This window comes from Nesoenas mayeri (genome assembly GCF_963082525.1).
Source record: "Nesoenas mayeri genome assembly, chromosome: 7".
NCBI classification, from domain to species: domain Eukaryota; kingdom Metazoa; phylum Chordata; class Aves; order Columbiformes; family Columbidae; genus Nesoenas; species Nesoenas mayeri.
In genome coordinates this window covers 37,465,818-37,491,689 of record NC_137551.1, presented here as the reverse complement: position 1 = coordinate 37,491,689, position 25,872 = coordinate 37,465,818, and the positions used below count along the sequence as shown (strand labels likewise).

The window sequence follows — 25,872 nt, the reverse complement described above, 5'->3', positions numbered from 1 at the left end:
CCCATCCTGCTCCCAGTCCTACTACATCACCTGTAGCCCAGGAATAGAATGACTTTACCCTCTCTGAGGAGCAGGTGTTAACAAATAGGGATAAAAGGAACGATTTTCTAGCAAAAGGACAAAGTCTTATATACAGGCCTAGTACTTAGTTAAGAGAATCCAGCAAAAAGCTTTGGAATGGCAGCCATTTTACTGAAAGCACAGGAAATTACCTCCAATATTGCAAACCTTGAGGGCGTGGAAAGTAGCGTTTCTGTTGTAACATGAGGCTTTTTGCGCTGTTTTTGCGTGCAGGCATCATGGTGAGTAAGGAGCCCAGCAAATGCCTACTCACCGCCTCAGACAGCGAAGTTGAGCCGGCGGCTTCGCTCGCCCTGGAGATGAAATACGCGCTGGATCCCAACCGGCAGATCAAGAAACGGAACAAAGCCCTCCAGGTGAGATTTAAAGATATCTGCGAGGCCCAGAACGAGCAGAGGGACAAACAGCTGTCCAGCAGCCAGGATCCCGACAAGAGGGAAGCCAAGGCCATCTCCTACAAGACGGCGTATCGCAAGTACATGACGGTGCCCGCCCGGAGGTCCATACCCAACGTCACCAAGAGCACAGGAGTTCAGACTTCACCCGATCTTAAAAAGTGTTACCAGACCTTTCCTCTAGACCGGAAAAAAGGGAATATTCTTAAAAGCGCCTCGACTGTCGACACCTTTAAGGGTCAAAACAACGGGTTTCTCCTAGACGCGAAGGACAAGGACGGCGGGAGCTCGGGGGACGCGGGGCAGTGGGGCAGGAAGGGCGGCAGCCTGCAGACGGCCGAGTTCATCTCCCACCTCAACGAGCGCATCAACGCCGAGTCCTGGAGAAGCAGCGATTTGCACAGCTCTCCCAAAGAGTCTCCTCCTCTCCCAAACTCGGCCGACCCCGCTCTGGAGGAGTCGGGCCGCGGGAAGCCGGCGGCGGGGCGGCCGGGCAGCGAGGAGGCCGCCCAGCCCCTCCACGGGAGGGTCTTCAAGACCGAAGTGGCCACCGTTTACTTGCCGTCGGCCGCCTCGCAGACCGACCTGCTCGACCTCGCGGCCGAGAGCGACTGGTCGCCGTGCCCGGCAGCCGGGGAGGACAGAAAGAGGACGGTGCACCTCAACGGTGTCCAGGCGCAGGCGGGAGATGCCCGGGCCTGCGCGGCGCGGGCGCAGTGCCAAGCCACCGAATGTAGCGAACAGACCCTACAGATCGACGTTTCGCCTATGGAGGAGAACCAGCCTTGCCGGGCGGCCATGGCGGTGAGCAAGGAATGCCAACAAATCGTGCCTCACACGGAAGTTGTGGACTTGAAAGCGCAGCTTCAGATGATGGAGAATTTGATCAGCTCTAGTCAGGAAACCATAAAAGTGTTGTTGGGTGTTATACAGGAGCTAGAGAAAGGAGAAGCTCACAGAGAAGGGTGAGTAGAAGCTTTTTAAATGAGTATGACCTGGTTTTAATGCCTTTTCTAGCAAGTCCTGCCCTTGAATTCGCTCACATAGGTTTGCGCCCATTGCCGCGCGTTGCCCCACTGCAAACCGAGATCTGACACACGGTGCTTCTCACAAGGAGCCGGTTTTGCTGCTTTAGATGCAAGTCCAAGGGAAACCCACCAGCAGTCCACACAGATTTACTACCCGCTCGTCCTATGATGTTATGCTGTAGTTATTTGTCCTATATATCTTTTCTTGTACCTTTGGTAACAAGCACAGAACGAGCCGCTCTCCAAACAGGATTAGTGAGGCTGCTTTCACATTAACAACTTGTATTAACCGTGATATCTCACACGGCTTGAAAAGCAGCAGAAAACCCTTAATTCCGTAAGAGACTTACCTTTTTAAGATTAAGGGATATTATTACAACTCTTAATATAATTCCATTAGTGGCATATGAATCTTGTCTGGTTTACTTTCACCTTCTGAATTTTTAATATGTCTTTCAGAAGGAAATTAAATGAAAACTCGGAGTATCAAAGCTTTCTTTGCAGCACTCACACTACTCACAACAAACTCCAGCATTAAAAAACCCACAAAAATTTGTTTATCCCTAACTTACGTTACTTAAATCAACCTATAAGGCATTACAAATATTAGCTGCTATAACACAGTACAAGCTTTAGTCTTTACCTAAACAGTTCAATGCATCTCTTATGTTACCTTAACACGCATTTTTCAGACTTACTTGCCTTTAGATCGCTAATCTTTATTCAATAGTGCACCTTAAAATGTACACACGCTGTTTGCGTTTTTAAATTCTTGTTATTAAATCATGATTTGTCAGACGAAATCTGGATTTTAAAATTAGAAACCAGTAGCTCTTGCTGCTTGAAACAGCACATGTTTTAATTTGAGTCAAGAATGTACATCTTAAGATTTGCAATTCAAGTCTTCCTCTAGAAATGCAGAAAACATCTTGTTAATCCTAAAAATTCCAACTGCTTTTCATTAAAACATCATCCTGGCTGTTGGACGTTGCTGTCAACATAGCCACAGCATTTTTAGTTTGTGTTACAGCTGGTTACAGTATTTTTAGAACACCTTGTCAAATCCCGGCTCTTCAGACTGGGAAGCTTCTTGATCTAGCTGAAAGCAATACGGGATTAGTGATTTATTGAGATTTTTAAAAAATATTATCCAGAAAAAGTATTCCTCTGACTTTCTTAACTTAAAGAAACTGTGACGTGCTGCTTGTCAAACCACAAAACATAGAAAAATACCTTTCATCATAACTCATCATCTGATCGTGAAGAACTCTGCGTACACGAACACACGCATCCAACCCCAAAGTCATCTAAAGTCATCTGCTATCAACGCCCGTGCTCCCTCCACACACTTATATATCAAGTTTTATCTTTTCCAAAGACAGCAGAGCGACGGGTGCAGCAAATACTTGGTTTTTATTGCCTTCACATGAGCAGAGCCTTGTGGGGTAGCCAACATTAGGAGTGTATCCCTGTCCTCAACACAAGGTCAAGGTCAAGGTCTTGCCCACCTATTGATGGTTGCTCGTATCTTCAAATAACCCTTCTGAAGTTGCCGCCCTGACAGAGCCGTAGCCAATACAAGCCCTAAAATAGTGTAACTATCCATAAACCCCAGTTCTCCAGAATACTTCTACTGCTTCTTATAGACTTGTGTATTAGATCCTGCATGATTACACGATATTTGACCGAAATGAGCCTGTTTATTAGCACTCCTTTACTTCCCCCCCATAGCAATGGTCAAATCACCACCTAAAGATACATCACACATTTTGAAATCTTTTCCAACACACTGTGCTGTGTGAAAGAGACAGTATGTTTTAATGATTCTTTGACGTTAACTGTAACCAGTGGCAGTTACACCAGTGGTCAAGGTTCATTAGATAAATTGGAAGTAAAATATCTGCAAGTGACGTTTCAGATAGCAGGGACACAAAGGATGTAAAGATGGGGAAAGAGGAAAGGAGGGAGATGCATACTTGCATATTTTCTCCTGTTTCAGGAATTCCTGTATTCCAGACCCTTCTAATTGTCTAGCACCTGGGTGATCTTAATGGGGATGGCACATAGGAGCCCAGCATTATGCTGGGGACATTTCTGTTCTCCACTGATCACACTCCAGAGTGGAAAGAACACTCTGTTCTACAGCAAAGCACCACTGCATTATTAACACCAAGCCTGTCTTTATCCCTATTTCCCTCAAATTAGACAACTATTTTGATAACAGGGTGTCCCATCCTTTTATTAGGATAATTCTTTCCAATTATTGCATTCATTTCTACGACTTTTTTTCCACAGAGACCCATCACTGTGTACGCTATTCTGTGTCTTCTCTATTTTAGTGTGTTGATCATTTTCTCCTTTTATAAAGAGGTGTTCGGTCAGTTTATAACAAGAAATTAAAAGTAGTACTTGTGCTATGTCACATATATGAGTCTTCCATCTGGTAAAGCAGAAAACAACGTTCCGTGTTAATGGCACTCTCTGGTTTTCTTACGTATATTAAATTCCTTACAATAACATACTTCAAGGAACAAATAAAATAACACAGTGCTAGTGAAAAAAAAGAAAGGAGAGAGAATCCACAGCTAAATCTCTTAATCAGATTTTTCTCCCGTCAAGAAAATCAGTGTTCTTTAAGTGCTGTTGTAGTGCCATGGGACTAGTGCTCAGTGGATTCATTTTCACTAATATGCTGTAGGTCTTGAACTGCTATTACTGCAATTCATCACTAAATGAGTCTATGCCAGCAAAATTGTACCAGCATCTCTGAAGACAGGAGTATCATCCTTTGGGTGAATATCATCCACGTATACTTTTCAAAATGTCAGTACTACATTATCTGCAATTAGCAACAACATCCAGCGTTCGGCTCTGCTGAAGGGAAAGGGAAAAGCCACCAGAGGAGAAACAGGGAGCAGCTCCAACACCCAACGAAGCCCAATCCAAGATTGTGAGGGTTCAACGTGGCCTCGCTCCTCTGACTGGGCTCAGGCTCCATTTTTTGGTCACAAAATGCAGAATTTGGGCCATCAGGCACTCTATAATTTTAATGCATTGAATCTATCGAAATAACACACAGTAGATTTGAGGACTGGGGTTGAAATTGCTACCCTGTGACCCGCCCCCCAAGATCCAGTGAGACTATTAAAACTCTGTATTTCTTACGTGCATGACTATTTACTAAATCTTTGGCAAAACAGTAATTACACCTTACTATGTGGAAGCTTCTACCAAAAATATAATCCCAGCGAAAGGAATTTGTGTTAAGTCATGCGTGAGTAAAAGCAACAGAGCTGCAGCTTCAATTCAGACTTCCAACTCAAAGTTGGATAAAATATTGAATATTCCATGATGCAAAGTGCAGCTTTACAACACAACTTTGATTCCTCGAATGTTTGCTTTACCTACTAGTAAAATATTAGCAATCTATATCAACTATAGACACATTTGTCTGTTTTCAGATACAATGCACTCCATTAAGCCAAACTCTGCTCTGTTTACCTGTATGGCCAGCAGGACTGAAAGCAAAATGCAGGTCAATAATTCTAAAACCTGGCTAACTGCAGTACAGCCTGTGAAATAGCGAACAGAAGATGAACAGATAATCAAAGTATTGTTTAGCTGGAGAACACTGATGACCTGCCCTTCAAATCCTCACTGTGAAAAGTAATAGGGGCCCTTCTCATTATATAAAAAATCAGCAATTTTAATAAATGAAGTACTCAATTTGCCATACAAAAATAAGTCACAGCATTTTGGCTCTGAGAGGCCAAATGCTACACATTAGACAAGAGTTAAATTAACCTTTTTCAGAGATAATTTATATTCATTTATTAGTCAACTGTGGTTCAGGAATTGAAAGAGCTCTGAAACAACATTCACAGAACAAGCAGTCCCACGCTCCTTCAAAGAGGCTTCGAAAGAACACATTCTCATGGACAGGATTTAAATGTCATTTCACATTTTCCAACGAATAAGGGGATATTTGGGTCTCTTATTATTTCAAAGCAGAAAATAAACCAATACAGTGTGTGTCTGGATGGACATTTGAAGCAAAGAGGAGACGAGAGCATCACCCAAATACTTATGTCTCAAAAATACTGCAAGAAATCATCCCCAAGGTCACAAGAGCTGAGCTTAAACTTGTCATCCTGGCTTGGAATGATGGGCAAGTCACATAACCCAAGCAATTATTGCACAGATGGTTTGCTTTTCTCCTCTTCAAAAGCTACTTCCAAGTCCAGCCCAGATGAAGGAGACAGAGCAAATAAAGGTAGTAACAACCTCCCCTGTTTAACTCAACCCATCGACACACACGAGCCAATACTCTTAAAAACAAGGGAGTTCCTTATGTCACATAAGGAGAAAAGAAAGTGTTGAGTGTTCTGAAAGCTTTGGCAGTAACAAGCCAGCTGCAGAAATTACATGACTTGGTTTCATTTGGGATCTCCTCCCGCTTTGGGTTTTGTTTTGCTTTTTCAATTAGACGTGGCCAAGGAAACGTTCAAGAAAATCATCTCTAAGAGAAAACCTGGAAATGGAGGGATGCAACAGACAGATAAGCTTAACAGCAGAAGGCAGCTGGACTACAAATAAATAGATGAAAACCATAAAAATACAACAAATTCCATCTGTGATGGATGAATTTTATGATCTACTGAGTGCCACCAGGTTTTAAGAGACTGCAACAGCAGTCCCTTGGAACAGAACCACAATAATTAGCTTTATTTTCAACTCTGCTCTTTACACACACATCCATTTTGCTTGTCCTTTGGAGGGGTCTCATTCATTTTGACTATACCAGAGACCATCTCCTAAATTCTTCTCTCTTTATCCTCCCTCCAGTTGTCACTGCAGAGCTCATGCTGTTTATGGATCTTTCCCAAACACAGATGTACCAAGACACCTTGGAGATTGTAACGATCTACCTTTTTAAGGCAGACATAGAAATCTCTTTGGATGTATCATCCTTAGTCATGGAAAACAAACAATTTTTGTGCAAATCAGTGTTTTGTGGATCTTACGACCCTTGGGCCAGCGGATGGTTGGGTGGAGGGTTTTTTGCATATTCTAATTCACATATACCATTTTTTCTGCTTTTTCCACAAAGATCAGTCTTGGAGTGAACCATTTGACTACAGTAGCAGCAGTTTTTATGTTGTAGTTCCAACAGCAGCAGAACACCCCTCTCTTCCTTTTCTTACAGCCATTCATACAACTACTCCCTCTCTTTTTCTAAGTATACAGTTAATTCTAATTATTAATAGCTGAACTGTCAGGCATCATCACTGCCCAAAAGGCGTGTGTCAAAGGTCTTCAACGAGCAAACAATGATGAACAAAAATAACAGGTGAACTGTTGGCAACAACCAGTACGTGGAATAAACATAAAGCAAATATAAAGCATTAATGTCATGTTTTAACAAAGTCACTTGATCTTAACGCTTACTCTGTTTTCTCAAAAAAGTCACACTAGGAATATTCTGAGTCTCCGAACATATGACTAAGTTTGCTGATATATTCCAGCTTTTCATCTGCATATACTATACAGGCACAATTTGAAGAAAAAGTATTTGAAAAGTAATTTGATTTCTATCCAGTTGCTACTCAGACTTTAGAAACAAGATGAAATATCGTTCGCCACCTCCCCATTTCAGCGGCATTCGGCAGCACTTCAGGCTTTGGAGTGAAATTGAAGCTCAAGACTTTTCCATCGCATTGGCAGCAGTGGCATAAAGGCCAGTAAAAGCAAATTTCCACTATTCAAATCTGGAAACATGGGTGAAGTCTTATAAAGAACAATTAGAAGTATAAGCAGACTACATTCTTGCTAAATATTACACATTAATCTGAATTACTGCGGATCATAAGGGAAGCTTATCCAACTGTCACCGAGCTCTCCAAATTGCATACCTGCAAGGAGAGTTTTCCTGCTAAAATCAGTCTTTTAAAGAGGATGTTATTTAGGTACTGAATTACCAGTTTTCTCTTTACACAATTAGAGTAATCCTTTAATAACTGCATTTTGACCGTATTAGAATCTAAAGAGACAGAGCAACGAGCCAGGCACCGATCCAGTCGTGTAAAAATGGGACAAAATGAGCTTTATAGTCTCAAATTTCTCACTGTCGTTTGTTCGCCGAGAGATTAATCCCCAGATTTCTAGCTGACACTTCCTTCCGAGCCCTTGTGCTTACACAAAGATGTACTGGGGCAAAAATGGATTTGAACCTTGGACAGTTGTCATAAGATGACTTGTCTGAAGAGGGGCATTTTGGTTTTAAACTGTTGAGGCTCCCAAGTGCCAGAATTAAGACAAACATGCAGTTCAGTTTTCAAAACCTCCTCTGCAACACATTCAGAGAACTGAGGGTCAACAAGCATCGCAGCCTATGAAGAGTTGAGCTGGGTTCAAATATTAGTATCTGTGGACTGTTTCAGAAGCCGGAGGAGAACATCGTTTCATTGAGGAGCTCCTGGGCACCCTGTCCATCCTCCCCGTGTACCACTGCTGGGGTTAATTACAGGCCCAGTAACCCCTCTCAGCTCAGACCCTGGAAAAACTACAGCTCTACGCTGTTTTGTCGCTCTTAATGGCTTCATTTGCAAATACAGAGGAATCTTCAAGATAGATGAGTGAAGAGACAACCAAGTTAAAACACACAGAGCAGTCCAACACACAGGCACAGGTTTGCGGTCTGCAGCTGGCACCGAACCATTTTTACCACGATATAAGCAAACACTTAAAAAAGCAGCGGTTTAACAGAATACTTCAACAAAACCCGGCAATTCAGAACTTTTCTGCGGCAGTTTATTGCGCCGGTTTGTTTTTGCATCTCGCAGAGCAGCAGCGCAGGGATGAGCTGTGCCCTGGGGCAACGTCCCTTCATCGCTCCAAACGGTGCTTAACCCTCTTTTACTAACCAGATGGGGGATGTTTTTCACCACATCACTTGCTGCGTGAACAAACTAGAAGAGGACAAACAGCACTGTGTTGCCTATACTATTTTTTTCTCCTATAATTCTTTTTCTCTTGGTTCCAATATCCTGAGAAGACACAAAGAGGCTGAGTGTGGTCTAATAATTCATCAGCACGAGAAACTAGATTGTAGCGATGAGCAGAGGTATTTTAACATTAACAAGGTAATTTACACTCCAGAATAGTTCAGCCTGGCATGACTTAGGTCATTTCTTTGGTAAAGGCAGAGATTTACCTATTGCTTTGTCATCCAGACAAGCTCAGAAAAAACGTTCAGGGACGGGACTTGTCTGAGCATCTGCACACAAAGCCCAAGCAAACACCAAACTGCTGCTCTATAGATTCTACTGCACTGCAGTAAAAATCTCAAACTACTATTATTTAAGGAAATGAGAACATAGAAAGCACAGAGACCTGCAAAGGGTTATTCGAGCTGCAACAGCAAGAGTTCAGCACTTGCAGGGTCCTTCCTGCTGGTTTTTGTTTCATGCAATTCCCCATCCTTCATGCGAGTACCACACAACCAGCAAGATCCATGGCCAGCAATCATACTCCATAGCCTTAATTTTCTGCTACTGTGTAGTATTTAGAATTTTAAACAAGCTCTTTGGTTTGCATATAGTATGGCTGACACATTGTTGTAAGCTGGTACAGGCTGTTATGTGTAATAAACACAGAGTATTTGAGCTCACATTAAAATATCAATCACCTCAAAATGATGGAAAAATAACACCAACTTCTTATTTCTCGTATCTTCCCACCTATACAGAAACAATGCCTGTTAGTAGCCTTCTTCATTTAAAAGTCCGACTCCAGCAAAACCCAAGGTGTTGTGTTTTAATACAGTTATTCACCCCTAAATGCACTAATAGTCCACGCCTATGAAACACCCTTTGGTCCGACCGCTTGAGAGGATTTAATCTGCATTAAAACTGTGCAGTTATGAATCTCTGTGCCGCGGCTGACGAAGGGTGATTAGCCACAGCGCAGGAGGTGAATAATCACTCAGTACTTGGGAAAATTCAGCTCAGGGTGAATCGGTGTCCAAAAAATGGCATGCAGGAGGAATTAATTTTAAAATGAGGTGGATTTGGGGGTGGAAGAGCAATGGGAGCTGGAGAGAGGAAGGCGACACGCTGCAGGAAAGGGAGCATGCAGCTGAGGTGATGCTGAGCTGCGGGTTCACAGGGCTCGGGTTAATGATGCTCTGAGGTCAGGAGAAAATCACAGCAAGATATTTCGAGTGCGAGGGGTAAAGGGACAGATCCCGTCCCAGCGAAACTGCTGCTGTGTGCTCTCCGATGACCCATCAGAGCTCCGCGACCTAAGAATTACACACCAGCAATACAGTTGCTACTCAACTAGAGCAAATAAATTCCCTGAATTATTATTATTAATAGAAAGAGCTGACATTTTAATTATCCTCCTGATTTTTCTGATGAGACGGAGGCACAAATATTCAAGAGATACTAGACCTTGTGTGCACCTAGTTCCTGTAAGATTTTGTGATTTCACCTGAAACACATCTTTAATTTTTTTTTTTAATCACTAGACATCCCTATTAATTTTTTAAACACTTCACTCCCTGCCTAACCTCAGGATAATATAGAATGTATTTGCAGGGTGAAAGCACTTGAATTGCTGTCGTGGGAGTCATGCCATACACCCACAGTGCAAATACCTCAAAAAGAAAATTAGTCATCTGCTTCCAACTGTCAGGGTTCAGGAAAAGACAACAAACTACTGTCTTGGAAACAGCCTCAAAAAATCTCACCACTGGGCTTCTCCACATTTCAAAGTATTTGCAGAAAGCAAATGAATAATATCAGCCCTGTAATAGCAAGACAGGAAAAAAAAAAAATAAGTGGAAAAAAGATTCTGATATTATTTTAGAGCTTCAGAAGATTTCTGCTGTCAGTTAAAATAACCTTTAAAAAATGAGTTAGTGAATTTGTGCAGTTTTTCTTTTCACAGAATCAATGGCTGGGGTTGAGGGGACCAAGGAGATCATCCAGTCCAACCCCCCTGCTCACGCAGGGTCACCAGAGCAGGTCACACAGGTCGGTCCAGGCGGGTTTGAATGTCTCCAGAGAGACACATACTCATCCCCACTGTGACAATGAGGGCCTTCCCAGCCATTTTGGTGACAACCAGAGGCTGCCTGCCCATGCTCAGTGGGAAGGACTGATGCTTGGTCCATTCAACATGTTGCTGCCCAGGTCGGGGCTGCCTGAGCTCATGGACTGTTCCTTCGCCTCAGAGATGAGAAAAGTGTCATCATTGAGGTTTCACACAGAAAACCAGCATGTCATGGGTTGGGAGGGACCTGGAAAGCTCATCCAGTGCAATCCCCCCATGGAGCAGGAACACCCAGATGAGGTTACACAGGAAGGTGTCCAGGCGGGTTGGAATGTCTGCAGAGAAGGAGACTCCACAACCCCCTGGGCAGCCTGGGCCAGGCTCTGACACCCTCACTGGGAACAAGTTTCTTCTCATATTTAAGTGGAACCTTTTGTGTTCCAGTTTGCACCCATTGCCCCTTGTCCTATCACTGGTTGTCACCAGCAGAGCCTGGCTCCATCCTCCTGACACTCCCCCTTTCCATATTGATCCCCAGGAATGAGTCCCCCCTCAGTGTCCTCTTGTCCAGCTCCAGAGCCCCAGCTCCCTCAGCCTTTCCTCACACGGGAGATGCTCCACTCCCTGCAGCATCTTGGTGGCTGCGCTGGACTCTCTGCAGCAGTTCCCTGTCCTGCTGGAACTGAGGGGCCACAGCTGGACACAAGATTCCAGGTGTGGTCTCCCCAGGGCAGAACAGAGGGGCAGGAGAACCTCTCTCGACCGAGTTAATCCTCACAGTTACTTAAAGACAACCACCCCACTGATGCTGACCATCAGGGATCTAAGCTAAGGAGGAAAGGATAAGCATAGAATCATTTTGGTTGGAAAAGACCCTCAAAATCCTCGAGTCCAACCATTAACCCAGCACTGGCACTGTCCCCTGTCCCTGAGAACCTCATCTCTGTCTGCTCAACCCCTTCAGGGATGCTGACTCCACCACAGCCCTGGGCAGCCCGTTCCAGTGCTCGACAGCCCTTTCCAAGATGAATTTTTTCCTAATATCCAATCTAAACCTTCCCTGGCACAACTTGAAGCCATGACATTGCATCCAAGTACCCAGCTCCTCTGGTGCCACGACAGTCAGACCAGGGACACGCAGCTGGTGTTGCTGGGACTCGGTGAGCGCTCCCAGCATACCCCAGAAACAAACTGGCCTGTGCTTGAGCTCTGCACCCTGGGATTTCACACAAGACAGCGGCCCATGTTCATGAGAAGACACACCAAGGATGCTCCCAGGGCTTGTACCGAGGAATCAAATAAGCAAAGGAAAACTCTTTAGGGAAGAGGCAAGAAAAAACAACAACCAACCAACACCACCACAAACACCAAACCCCAACAAACCCCTGAAAAGCATGAAACATTTCAACATTCACATCCAGCTGTAGACATCAAACAAAACCACCTCATGATAACTGCTCAAAGCACAACACTTTTACTTGTCTCAGGTTGTGCTGCTATCATCTATAAATGAGAACTGCTAATTGGTTAACTATGAACATAATGAAGCACAGCAGCAGTACGGCTAAAACGTTTTTTCCGCTGGTCTATTGGGCAAGTGATTTTTCAGAACATTTTGAGTTGAGGCAAAGGCTGACCCGAGGTGTTGTATACCTGTACATACCTGCTGGCTTGACAGCGGAATACAAGTTCTGAAGGGAAACAGAGGAAGATAGTAATCCAACAGAAACATGATTCTGCTGGTAGAAACGCATTTATGAGGCTTTCCATTGAGCTAGAATGGCAAATCTTTCCTAGGTTAGTCTAAACCTATATGGCTCAGCAGGATTTATTCTACTGTGAAAAACATATATAAGTGATTTTCCTGCAGTTTACACAGCTAAAACATGACTCAAGTCATAAGGACAACTAAAACACATGTGACTTTATAAAGCCATCCTATTCTGCCAAAAGGCAAATTATGTTAATAGCAAGTACGGATAATTTTATCTTGAAGCATAGTTATTAGCAATATTAGCTCTGTAATACTTTACAGTAGGAAACAAAGGCTTTGGGAAGTTCTCCACCAGGCTATTTATTTTTAAACCATTATTCTGTACAGACAGGTAACATTAGCGTGTTTAACCAGCTACTCTATAAATAGTCTGTGCATGGCGATCTAATACTGGTTTACACAAAGGCTGCAGGAGAACCACGGCCTACACTTGTGTGGCCAGAACTGTCACTTCAAAACCACTTCACAGGCCCACTGCCTCCTTAAGATAATCGGTTTCACTCTGTTTTAATAAAAAACATCCACAAAAGAAAAATTCTTGAGGTCTGTTTATCCTCCTCGTTGGCGGTAACACATCAAAAGTGCGCAGCCACTTCTGTAAAATCACGCCGTTAAGTAACTCGGTTAATGTGAAGTATTCCCTACATCCCAGCAGATAAGGAAAGACATCCAGATGTAACAGAGCTATCCTTGCAAATCACTTGGTAAGATTTGCGTTGTTTTTAATAGATGTCCAGGATACTTGAATTAGTGCCCCTTCGCTAGCTACCTATTGAATAGGAAAAAAATCAGCATATACAGATCTAAGACTCCCTCAGCCCACTGAGGTCTCTAATTTATGTGAGCAAAAAACTACTGAAATGCAAAGAAGATTCGCATGTTACAGTTGGTATTTTCAAAAAAGAGCCTCGAGCAGGTGCACGAATTCGGCATTTCACAGGGATTTAGAGGGTGTCATTCCCCGAGGCTGCTCTGAAAATTGCAGCCTATTATTAGTTACTGCCAGTCCATGTCAGCAAAACGGTTGCTCTTCATTATAATATTTTAATACTTGGAAGTGTTAATTGAGGTTAAGCTCAGGTTGTGCCAGGAATGCTGAAAGAAATGCAATAAAGTGAAGGCCTCCTGAAAATAATATGCAATGCAGTGAGCATACGTCAAAAAAGGAGCATGGAGATGAGACACCCTTCCCAAGGTGACACAGCCAAGTCCATGCAGATGTACCAACACGACGAACATAGAGCCGCCCTTTCTGTAGAACCTGATCCACATAACACAGGAGACTACCCATGCCCATCTGTGCATGTAAATAGAAAATACAAGATGTAAGGTAACAAAGAATGAAGCTGCTTCTTAGTGTATATCAAAACACGTTAGATGCTAAAGTAGTATGAAACATGGTAATAATATGAATACATTTTAGTATATGCATTCAGTCCCTTTCTTGCAGATCACCATGCATCCCATCAAAGCAAGAATGAACAGTGCCACGTTTAGTTTTTATATTGACAAGATTGAAAAAAATCTTAAAAAAAGAAAATCACACTCAAGTCTATTTTCTTCAGTGGTTTTGGGAAAAAAAAAATCATAAAGTAGTGCAGGTTCTAGCTAATTACAGAAAGCAATCTAATTAAACCAAAATATTCACTTCAGCATCCACAAGATAAATATTTTTCCGAAATTAGAACATCTATCTTATCTTTCTTGCTATGATCACCGAGGAGGAAACAGGGAGTTGCTCATTGGTAGCGGGAAGTGGCAAGATTTGATGGGGTCTTACTTAGGGAAGTCAGAAGTAGATGTCAAGATGCCAAGTGCTGCCCTCTGACTGCACCTCTCATCTTAATACCAGCGGATCCGTCCTGTAAAGCCTTTAGAATCAGAGAATTGTTTTGGCTGGACAAGGACTTTAAGATCATCAAGCCCAACCATTAACCCAGCGCTGCCAAGGCCATCACTGCCCCATGTCCTGAGAACCTCATGTCCGTCTGTCCAGCCCTGCAGGGATGGTGACTCCAGCACTGCCCTGGGCAGCCTGTTCCAATGCCCCACAGCCCTTTGGGCAAGAAATTGTCCCCCAGATCCAACCTCAACCTCCCCTGGTGCAACTTGAGCCCATTTTCTCTCACCCTGTCACTTGTTACTTGGGAAATACAGTCCCCTTTCAATCAATCCACCTTTCCTGGCCATGGTGCACAACAGCTTTGTCACCATCTTTACAGACACAAAGACAAAAAAAGAGACTTTTTTGGCAATTCCAAATGCTGCACCACATTTTAGGAGACTTGAAATGCACGGTCCACACTGCAGCACTAACATGGAAAACTCCAGCTCGGGGAGGCCAGGAGACACAGATGACAACCAGAAGGGCAAAAATCAACAACCTCTCGTTTAACATCCATGATTTTTGGTCACACCTCTGTACCAAAAATGTAATTAGATCTACATTTCACTTGAAGGCTGATGGATTTTCTTCTTCCCGAGAGCAACGAGGCATCACAGGCACGTCCGGACCCCAACACAGCAGCTTAACCACCTGATGGGTCAGCACAACCTCGCCATGGTCGACTTTAACCTTTGCAAAGAATGGATTAAAAAAGGGAGACACTGAATCAAGTTAGAAAATGGAATACTACTTAAACCGATGAGGTGTTCCCAAAACCAAGATTAGTAAAATGAGCTGCAAGGTTTAATGCTGAGATTAGTTTTACATGAAGTGCGTTGCCCACGAGAGTCGTAGCTTGGGGGAACTCCTGGCTCCCAGGCATCTCACTCGGTGTACAGTGAATTATTCCACTTTGGATCTAAACCAGAACAAAACCAACTTTTGTTTCTTTTAGGAATCTTTGTTCTGTGAAAAACTTCACATTTCACAGGATTTACTCTTCCAAAAAAACACCAACTCTTTTAGCAATGAAGTTACTGCTCTGAGCTCTTCTACAGTGGAATAATCCTTATCCAAAATACTCCATCTCATAAGGAAAACATAAATACCCAGAACTCCACCCTCCTGAACCCAGTATCCAGACTGTGCTCGCAAACTGTTTCTAGTGGTTTACACTGATACGAAGCTCCATTCTTCAGTAAGTGAGCAGAGCAAATCAAATTCACTGCCTCACGTTCACATGGCAACGCTACACCCATAGTAAAACCCTTGCTGGCATGAACTAGATGAATTCCATACAAGTGTTTATGTAGATAATTATGTCAAAACAAGACAGTCAAAGTCCAAAGCCCTTGGGTATCAACAAGAGAATTCCTTCACGAAGAGTTTAATTTATATAGAAATAATTGACTTTATAGTGTACCAACGCTCAGCAGAGCACAGTCCTAAATAGCTCTCCAAGTGCCCTCTGGAAACCAAACACCGTGATGCCGCATACGATTCTTGGGGCTTACAAAGAATTCTAACTCAAAAGATGGTTCAGAGGAGGCAACGTTGCTAAATCTGTAGTTTGAAAGGAAAATCATCTCTGAAAAGCTGAAAATATTCAATAAAAGAAAATGATGCTTTAAGAAAAACTCATCATAAATTACATATTAATTTTAATGAAAATTCCATGTACAAAAAAATACTTACATACCTCAAAAGAATTGTGATTCAAATTGACCGAGTCAGAGACAATAGGTGAGTAAACTAAGAGCACTGACTTCCAACCAGAGCGTGACGGGGCACGTGTAGGCTTGGTGAGTAAAGGAAATGTTATTTAAATGGCATTTTCTGCCTTATAAGACACAAGCATCCCTACAACACACCTTCAGACCTCATTGCTGACGGACAAAATTCTTTTAGTAGATGCCACTTTCCAGTATTACGTTCTATACGTCCACCAATACATACGTAAAGCTTCGTGTATTTCAGAAAGCTGAAAACACCCCAGCAAACCAGCAGCTTTATGGAAAAGGGTCACGTAACTTGGTTTCCTTGTTGTTTTCCCCTTTAATTTACAAAATTACAACCACTCTTACGTTCTTCTTGCAGTCATTAGACTAAGTTTCCAAAATAACTTCTGTGAAGCTGAATATGCTGGTTTTGATCCTGTTTTCCTAACGGCTGGATTTCTGTATGCAATATTTAAGTTCTAAACAAAAATCCTGATGCTCTGATTTCTACAAAAGGGATCATAGAAGGCAAAAACACGTTAAAAAACTTACTTTTTAATGACCTCGTGTTCTTGTCTTTGTAGGCTTTCATATCGGACTGGTCAAGACACGGCTAATTGCGACACATGCAGGAACAGTGCATGTATTATCTATAGGTAGGTTAAAAATATCAATGTTCCCACTTTTTCCTAAGTGTAAGTAATGATTTATTCACTAATGCAAGATCAATTGCTGGCCTCGATTTTTCTGTAACACAAAACAGGTTTGAAAACAGAAAATCAGTTTGACTTCACTAAATTAATAATAATCAACAAACATCTGTTTCTAAGTGTAACTATTTGGATCAAGAGTAGATGGGGTGAGGTTCATTTTCATCTAGATGGAAAGATTTAGCATTTTCTGTACAACAGGTCAACATACTTCAAATTGATTTCTGTAGCGGGAACTAATGGATTCAGAAAGTGATTTTAAGAGAGAGACTTTATAGCAAAGAGAACCTGATAAAATCTAGGCGGATTTATCGGAAAATGACACCACTCCCCAGGGGTTTATGTGCTTTTGTATTAGTGAAGAAGTTTTAAAACGCACAGGGCAAATATGTCCTGCCCAACACAAACAGCACCATGAACTTGAAATGAGATGTTTGCCGTGAAGGTGGACGGTTCCAGAAGGTGAAGACAAGTTTGATCACGGTCAAATGGACAAAAAAATGACAAACTGCTTAAAGGTTTTGTTAAAGATTGTTTTGTAGCCGCTATTATCTCTTCTCCAGAAGGAAACCCTTGGAGTTTGCTCACTGCAAACGGACCAGGTGCAAAAGGTGAAAGGATATCGCTTCTTATTTCTCTAAAGCAGAGGTTTATCAGCCAGAAGATCCACTTTGGCAGGTGCTTTATTCTAGGGAAGGAATAACAGGCGGTGGGCATGACGTGAAGCCATCCTGCGTCTCACGATGTGTTTCATACTGACAACTTAATTGTCCTCCTCCATTAGTGTCTTAAAAACCAACTGAATATTTTCACACGGTGCAGGTAAAAGGAAAACAAACGCATCTCAGTATCAGAGTATTCCAGAAAATCAGCACGGATGAAAAATGTATAAAGGTGACAATTATAGTGAAGATACAAACTGAAACGAAGGTACAGATGTTGGGTAGTGTGAAGAGCATAGGATTCCCCCTTCACCCCATAATTCTCAGTCTCTGATTTACGCAGAAGACATTGAGCTACTTATATATTGTGCCCTATTAGTGAAGGAAAAAAGGATGGAAAACTCCATCTTTTCTACCTACCAGCTAACTATAAAAGGGAATGATGCTGTTCCATGCAGGGGAAGGAAGCAATTAATATATTTATTTGTCCTTTAGAGCACTGTTTAGAAACACAAATAACAAAAGTCTCCCTTTTCCTGAGCTCACCCCTGTGCAATTTCTTGCTCAGAGCAAGAAATGCCTCCAGAAATACAGATTTCAAGTGTCTCCCCATTTAAAGAGCAACGGCGTAGCAGGCAGGACTCGCTCTGCAGTATTTCCCAGCACAACAGCGGTTGGGATTGCAGCTACCGAAGCCTGAAGCAGCGTTTCCAGGAGGAGTTTTAGCAAAAATCGGCACAGCTTTTTGACAGATTAGGAGAACACACGCTGCAGGCAACAAGTCTAAAAGCAGACGACAGTGCAAAACTGCGAGAAGACTGAATTACTGAGACAAGAAAAGTGGCCAGAAGGGATAAAAGAGAAATGGGCTGATAAAACTACACTAAGACTGCCATGTCGGAGGGTCTGCTCCTCCACAAGTCAAACACTACCATACTAAAGCCTCTGAAATAAATGACATTTCATTAGTAACGATGCTAAATTACTCTTACATCTAGATGCAATGATACGTGCAACTTCGCAAAGAGTTTGCAAGATGAATGCTGCAGAGTGACGCGATTTCTCTTTAAGGCAAAACAGTTTTTAGGAACGGAAATTAAAACTCAGCTTAAATGGTTCAAGTTGCACTGAAAACCTGGGTATAATATCTTTGAGCATACTGCACCCTGCAAGCTGTCAGTAAATGTCCACGTTGGAGCAGGAGGATCATCCTGGTTGACAGACTGGATGTTCTGCATCTTCTCTTCTGGACCCACCTCAGCCTTGAGTAGTAGACACAGGAGACTTAATATAACCTGTGCCCTTAGGGGAGAAATCAATAATTTCAAGACAAAACCTCAACTTTTCCATAATTGACATTGGATTTTTTTGTTAAATACGATTCAGTTTTGAACACAGTAATGTTATATTCAGAGTTCTTTTCAAACTTTGGTTTTAAAACCGCAGCGAAACAGCATCTTGGAGGGATGATTAAGTTGTCCTACTGACTACCCAGCTGCATCCAGTCATGTCAAGTGTAGCACAGATGAGAAGCCAGAACGCAGAAACAATCAATGTAATTAAATTCGTCCCCCTCAAGACGACTTTTGAGAATATTAATAAGATGTAGCACAAAAGCTGGAGACAGCATAGAGGGCGACAAATAAAACACTGTTGTACTTTAAGGGGTTTTTAGCTGCTTTTTAATATCAAAAATGAAAATACTGTTAGTAAACATTCTAAGAAGGGGCTTTTGAGAATAGAATTCTTGTCCATATGAAATTTACCATTTTTGCCAAGATTCTAAATCAATTTTTATGTTATATATCTTTTCTATTGAAAGGAATACATACTAGCAACTAGGTTACTTTCTCTTTTTTTAACAACTAAGAAACTATTAAAAACCATAAGGTACGAAAAACTTTAACTGTTTTGGAAGCCACTAGGAAAAAAACCACATTTATAATTTGATTCCCCATTTCCCTCAAAATTCTACTTATTTCTGGGATGAGAAATAGGTTGAAGAACTTGTCAGGAACCTCCAGACACAGGTGTGAGAAGCCACATTAACTCCATGTCCCTACACATTAATTCGCCCCCACTCCCAATTAAATACTCATTTACCCACTATGCTTTAGCCAAAAGGATGTAATTGAGCAACAGCATCGCGATAGGTTTTAAAGTCTGAATATCAAGCCCCAACTGCACAGCAACAGGCTGAAGCAGTCACTAAAAAGGATGAAATGTCATGACTTGATAGTGGTTTACGGACAGTATTTAAGTTAGTAGTAAAAAATGATTTAGTAAAATTAAACAACAATTTTATCAAGTGTTAATCTATTTCATTAGTGTCAATATCTCATAATCCGAGGCCACAAAGCAGTTTCACCATCATCCTCTACAAACAAAAGACGAACGTTTATATCTACCTTGTACAAACTAATATAAATTCACCATTGAAATTTTTAAAGACAGAAAATAAGCTTTATTAGCCTATATTTTCATGACAAAGTCAACTTAAACAATGAAGTGTAGCGGAATTTTGCTATCAAGAAGAAATTGCATTGATATGCAGAAACTGTACCAATTCTGTAACACCCAAACCCCACGTGGACTAAAATCTTCACAGCCTGTTTTATTCATGTAATTATCTTTTAGAGGAACTGCCCTTTCCGCTCCTGTTTAAATTACCATCCCATGTGAATTTTAATCCTTGAACAGACATCTATGTGAGGAGAGGAATCTTCTGTTTAATATTTTGTGCATTACTCTTAGGCCTTTATCATGAATTATTTCCATGAAGGAGCGTCCTGAAGAACTCGTGCTAAACTTCCCTTTGGTCACAAAGGCCAAAGTACTCCAGAGTTTTTACAAGGCTATTTTAGCATCTGGAAATAAACCTTTTATTAGACCAAATTTCTGCATAAAAGGAACAAACTTAAATCAAGACTACGCTGCTGTAGTTCTTGGAGGGAAAAACCACTCAAAGCTGTATCAACCATTAATTTGGCTGCTCTTTACTCCTTTGCAATTCTGAAATACGCTGGTTTTCAGTACTCAATTTTGTCTTGGATATTGAAGTTATTCTAAAGTGTATCCCAGCTATTCAACAGGAAATAAATTATTCATATCTATGACCTGCAAACTCTCAAAACAACAGGGGCAAATGAAAGAGGTTAAAATGATGAGGATGAAGTTAATTAGGTAGCTCAGAGCACACCTGGAAGTAGTTCACTTTTAAAGGTGTAGATATACTGATAATCATTGAAGTTAGTAAATATGGCAATTAGAAGTGAAAAATAAGACAAACGTAAATCCCTAATATAGCACCAGGATAGCAAAATAAGGTAACTAAATGAGTATAATAGTAATTTTCTTTTAAATTTCCTACCCACATTAATTAATTTATATTCTAACTCATCTCTGGACTGTAAGATGCTTTAATAGTAAAAATGGATCTCAATGGCTTGCTAACGCAATGCTTTGGATCCCCAGCACTTCTGATTTGCAGGTTGCAATAGGAAATTTAACAGAGATTGCTCAGAAGTGCATTAAGCTGATTTTCAAGTGATTAGTGCTTATCTGCATCCCATTCTTCCAAGATGTGGCATGCACTAACGCCACATCCTCCCATTAACGTGACCCAAAAGGAGATACTATGATATTCTTTAATTCCTGCCTCACCTAACCTACTTCAATAAAAAGATTTAAGCCGTTCTAGAAATGCTTCCAGGATTTGGGCCTTAAGGTTACAAAGTAGGCAATAAAAATATAAACAGAAGAGGTGTTGACGGAGATGGGAAAAGCTCAAGTTAAGTAGAAGGAGGGAGGTTTCCCCTTGAAGTACAAAGCAGAGGGACAGGCTGCCCAGAACCCTCACAACCTGGTCCTGAACCTGAATTATTCTGATTCAGCAATCTTACAAGTAACCCACATATCCAATTATTAGCATCTAATAGTCTTAAAATGAATCATACCAGTAACATGTGACTGTGTTAGAAAAGAAAACCCATCTATATTCTAAGCTTGTTGCTAGATACCCTCCCACAGTCCATATGCTTAAAACTAAATGGTTCTGACTCCTCCAACTGTTTTCAATCCCTTTTAAAGCAATGTAATTAGAAAAAGTTCACTCTGCTGACAGCATGCAAAAAATAAACTCATTAACATATATTCTTAAAATCATTTAAAAAAAATACACGAAGCTAAACCAGAATAATCCATCACACAGATCCCTAATCCCCAGCACTAGGCTTTAGAAGATGGGATTAGCCAGAAAGAAGCAGCCTGAGCAAGTTGGCCACCTTGTCTGCATGCCTTGAGAGAGGTGCTAAAGGGTTGGAGGGACCTTCCCAGCTCCCCCAGTGCCCCCCCTGCCATGAGCAGGGACATCTTCACCAGCTCAGGGTGCTCAGAGCCCCGTCCAGCCTGGCCTGGGATGTCTCCAGGGATGGTTCATCCACCACCTCTCTGGCCAACCTGGGCCAGGCTCTCACCACCCTCAGCATCTGGCCTGAAACTGTCCATCGTGGCTCCACATCTCCCCCTTTATCATATAACGGGCTCTACATACATAGTCATAATCCCTGTCGAGGGCACTGGATTTCACACGCACACATTACACAGCACATGCACACACGGGCGTACCGCACCACACAAACCCCAGAGCACCTCCAAGATGTTCTCAGAGCCTCCAAGAGTGGCTGGAGGCCAAGCCAAACCTGCTGCAATCAGTGCTACTGCACCGCGAGCGCTCAGCGAGAACCTCCGGCAGTGCCCAGAATCAGAGAAACATCTTGGTTGGAAAAAGACCTTTAAGATCATCAAGTCCAACCGCTAACCCAGCACAGCCAAGGCCACCTCTAAACCACGTCCCTGAGAACCTCATCTACTTGTGTTTTCAACCCCTCCAGGGATGGTGACTCCAGCACTGCCCTGGGCAGCCTGTTCCAATGCCCCACAGCCCTTTGGGGAAGAAATTGTTCCCACATCCAACCTCAACCTCCCCTGGTGCAACTTGAGGCCGTTTCCTCTGCTCCTGGTGCTTGTTCCTGGGGAGCAGAGCCCGACCCCCCTGGCTCCAAGCTCCTTTCAGGCAGTTCAGAGATCAGAAGGTCTCCCCTCAGCTCCTGTTCTCCAGCTGAACCCCCAAGGTCCCTCAGCCCCATCACACTTGTGCTCCAGATCCTCCACCAGCTCCGTCGCTCTTCACTCTTCTCCCACAGAGCCCTTCGCTGATGAGCAGCTATTCAACGTATTTTGTTTTCTCTTTTTTTTTCCTAACAATAATTCAAATTCCGCACAGCAAACAGTTGTGTTCCAAGTCTGTCCTGGGGTGCTCGTTATTACAGTCTGCGAGTCGCCATTGTTTTCCGAACACAATAACTCCATTTCAGGAGTACGAAAAGCAAAGGCTGGGAGACACAACGCCCAAAGCAAAACAGAGAAACCCCACCGGGTCTCTTGCTGACTTCAATTCCAAAATGAACAGTCATGTATAAAAACAGCGTCAAGGCAGCATTCACCCACCCTCTCTACCTCTTTGCAAACTTTGCCTCATTTGCTATAAACCCAAATTCCACAGCACATCAACGGTTCTTCTAGAGACAAAATTAGACGGTGATTCACGTTTGGGCCAAGCTCCTCAGTCAGGTTAGCGCATGTCGGTGCTGTGCAATAAATAACATCGGTGTCTGGGAAACGGGAAAGGAAGGAAATAATAAAGGAAAAAACCTCCTTGTGGTTCCCTTTGTGCCCATATCAGTCCCAGCAGAAAACACAATGACAGAAGAGGCAGAATTTGGGTGCTCAGCCCTGGGGCTCAGCCAAGCACAGACTAATAGAACTGCAATTGCAAAGAGCTGTTTTGATCAGTCCTGGACTAGACTCGTCTCACTGTGATGGAATTTCAGAAATTTCAATTACAAAGTCCTTGCCTGTGTTTAATGAGCACATCAAACCCAAATTCTCAAAGGTCTGTTATTTGAGTTTATTTGGCCAAATTTTCATGGGAACGACGTTGACGCAAACACTGATGCACAGGCAGCTGCCCTAAAATGTACAGTGTCTGTTGTAAACCTTCTAAGCATAGAGTTGTTTTGGGGAGAAAACACAGAAAAACAGCCTTATTTGCACTGGAGCTTCACAGACAGGAACAATTTAAGACACTAAGAAACTGCAACCCAGTGTTCCAAATTCGGTGATATTGTAGGTAAGTGAATATTTAGTATGTCCTAATCAGAAATGTCAGGCAAATGTTTGCAATACTAGTATTATATAATATTTAGATTCATCTCTTGTTTGTGTCGGGCTTATTCACTATTGGCAGTCTACTGAAAGATATTATTTCACCTAAGAAAAATGCTTCTGAAGCCAATAATTATAATCCCTGCCATGCATAATGCTAGAAGAAGATACAGTCCTTGTTAATTAAGCTCATGGAGTTATCATGGGGAGGCTTAAGGAGACAGAAAAACAGATGGAGTTCGAAACTGAAAAGAGCCACATGGCATAGAGAATATTGCAAGAAAAGGTCATTTTGAGAGGAAACCTATAGATACAAAAATAGCACGAAGCAAAACAAGATTGTCAGAGCTGTGACAGGTGACAAAATCAAGTTCGGGAATGCAAGAATGGGACAGCCAGAGGAACAGTCTGTGGGGAATATCTGCAGCTCTACCACCAAAATATAAATGAGACAAATATGGAACGCTTGCTGAATTTAACAGGATTTCATATCTTTGATATAAAGACCAAAAATAAAGTCATTTATAGCTAATTTAGAAAGATGTGAAAAACGACAGAATGAGAAGGTTTTTGTGTTATTATTGCCACACAAACAGGTATAACACTAAACCCCACATCTGCAAGCAAATCATTTGTCTGCTGGCAGTGGTGACATTAAAAACCCTACAAAGCTCCATAAATTGATCTTGATAGGCAACAACCAATTATTCCGTAAAATTTACAGCTGTAGATGCTGAAATAATACAATTGGTTTTATTCATCCTCTTTATACTCTTCAGAAGCAAAATATTTCATTTGGATGTAAAGAGCTGCAAGAGAGAACTGTGCTGCAAATGCTGTTACGCAGCAAAAAATGACAATAACATGGGTTTTGACATAGGGATTAGAAGGAAGACTTTTTTTCTTGAGGTCTATCTTTAATACAAATTGATTATGAAAAAAGGTTATTTTGTTCGGCAAGGTATTTTAGAGTATTTTATCTTTAGAGTATTTTATCTTTTACATCTATTTCAAGTAGCTCTTAAGCAAGCTCCCCTGCAAGAATAACATTTTGAGAGTCAAAATGAACTCTGCCAATGCCAGAACTGAAATGCCTTTTTTTTTCCCCAAAAAACCTTTATACTGAGAAACAAACCAATTCCAATATATACCAACATCTGCAGAGATCTGCATGCCACTTTAAATGAGATTGAGAGAGTTCTTAGAGAAGAATCTATTGCATGTTGTATTACTGAAAGAATTCACATGTTGGGGAATCCCCAGTCCACCGATATCCCCAATATTATCACAAAATCAATGCCGCATTTATCTAACCAACTGCTTTTGGGTAAAAACGCAAACAAGAACGTGTTAAGTTGAAGACAGCATTACTCTTTCGTTAACGAGGACGGATATTAGATTAATCAGTAGGTCTGTAGCGTGCTCCTGCAGTAATAAGATTCCCAACGCAGCCGCTTCCTGAAAACTCAGCATTCATAGGTATAATTCAAGCATATAGCTGAAACTTTTAAAATTATCTTCTTTGATTTAGTCTTTTTTCTGCTTAACAACATGGAGGTGGGAAAAATATTTTGAATATTAGAACTCTTGCCTAATGTATTTCTCTCCTCCGCTGTTAAAGTTTCTCCGGATCACTGAAATGCTGATGTTTTTGCTCAGAATGTTGCTCACAGTTTAACTACGCACACATCCCAAACTTCTCTGGGCATCTTGGATTCTCTCTCCACCACCCGAAGAGAATAAGAAAATCCACTTAAATCAGCAAATGGTGTTAGATGGCGGTGTGTGCTCAGCCTGCCAAGGCCGTGCCACTGAAACCCACCCTCATTTCCCATCATTTTTGTTATTCCAGCTTAGACAATTTCTTCTGAAATTCCCAGTTGCTGTTTCTCTTTTGCAGTCTATCCTTCTTTGACCCCCTGATCCCTTTTGGTGCAAGAAATGCAGAGACCTGATTTAAACCTTTATTTTGTCCTTGAGTTTGATAAATAAAGTGCATGCACACCGTTGGCTTAATGGAAACCTTTCCATCGTCATTATTAGTTAACCAACTGCTTTTTCTCTTCCTATTTTTTAGCGTGGAATTGGATTTTAAGCAGCAAGAAGATAAACTCCAGCCAGTTTTGAGAAAACTTCATCCTATTGAGGAAACTCAGGTTGCACCTTTGCCTTATTCTCAGGAGAGCTACTCCTCCACTCCCAAGCAAAAATCCAAAACTGAATCAAAAAAGCATGGAAGATGGAAACTCTGGTTCCTTTAACCCACGTCCATTACGTGTGGAGTCCAAGGCCTTCTCTGAAAAATATGTGGAGTTCCGTCCATCATCTCTAACAGGA

At 41.9% G+C, this 25,872-nt stretch overlaps 2 protein-coding genes across 2 annotated transcripts in view; one reads left to right on the top strand and one right to left on the bottom strand.

The window, feature by feature from the left end:
* The window catches only part of DOCK1 (dedicator of cytokinesis 1), a gene marked incomplete at its 5' end in the record, with an annotated part of 272,626 nt that overhangs the window by 152,037 nt on the left and 94,717 nt on the right, over window positions 1-25,872 (bottom strand). The gene's annotated exons all lie outside the window — the stretch shown is intronic.
* Window positions 300-25,796, top strand: INSYN2A (inhibitory synaptic factor 2A; the record flags this gene model as incomplete). Its single annotated transcript, XM_080348358.1, has 3 exons — window positions 300-1,441; window positions 16,523-16,594; window positions 25,613-25,796. 3 exons carry the CDS (start codon window positions 300-302, stop codon window positions 25,794-25,796), a joined length of 1,398 nt encoding a protein of 465 aa, XP_080204484.1.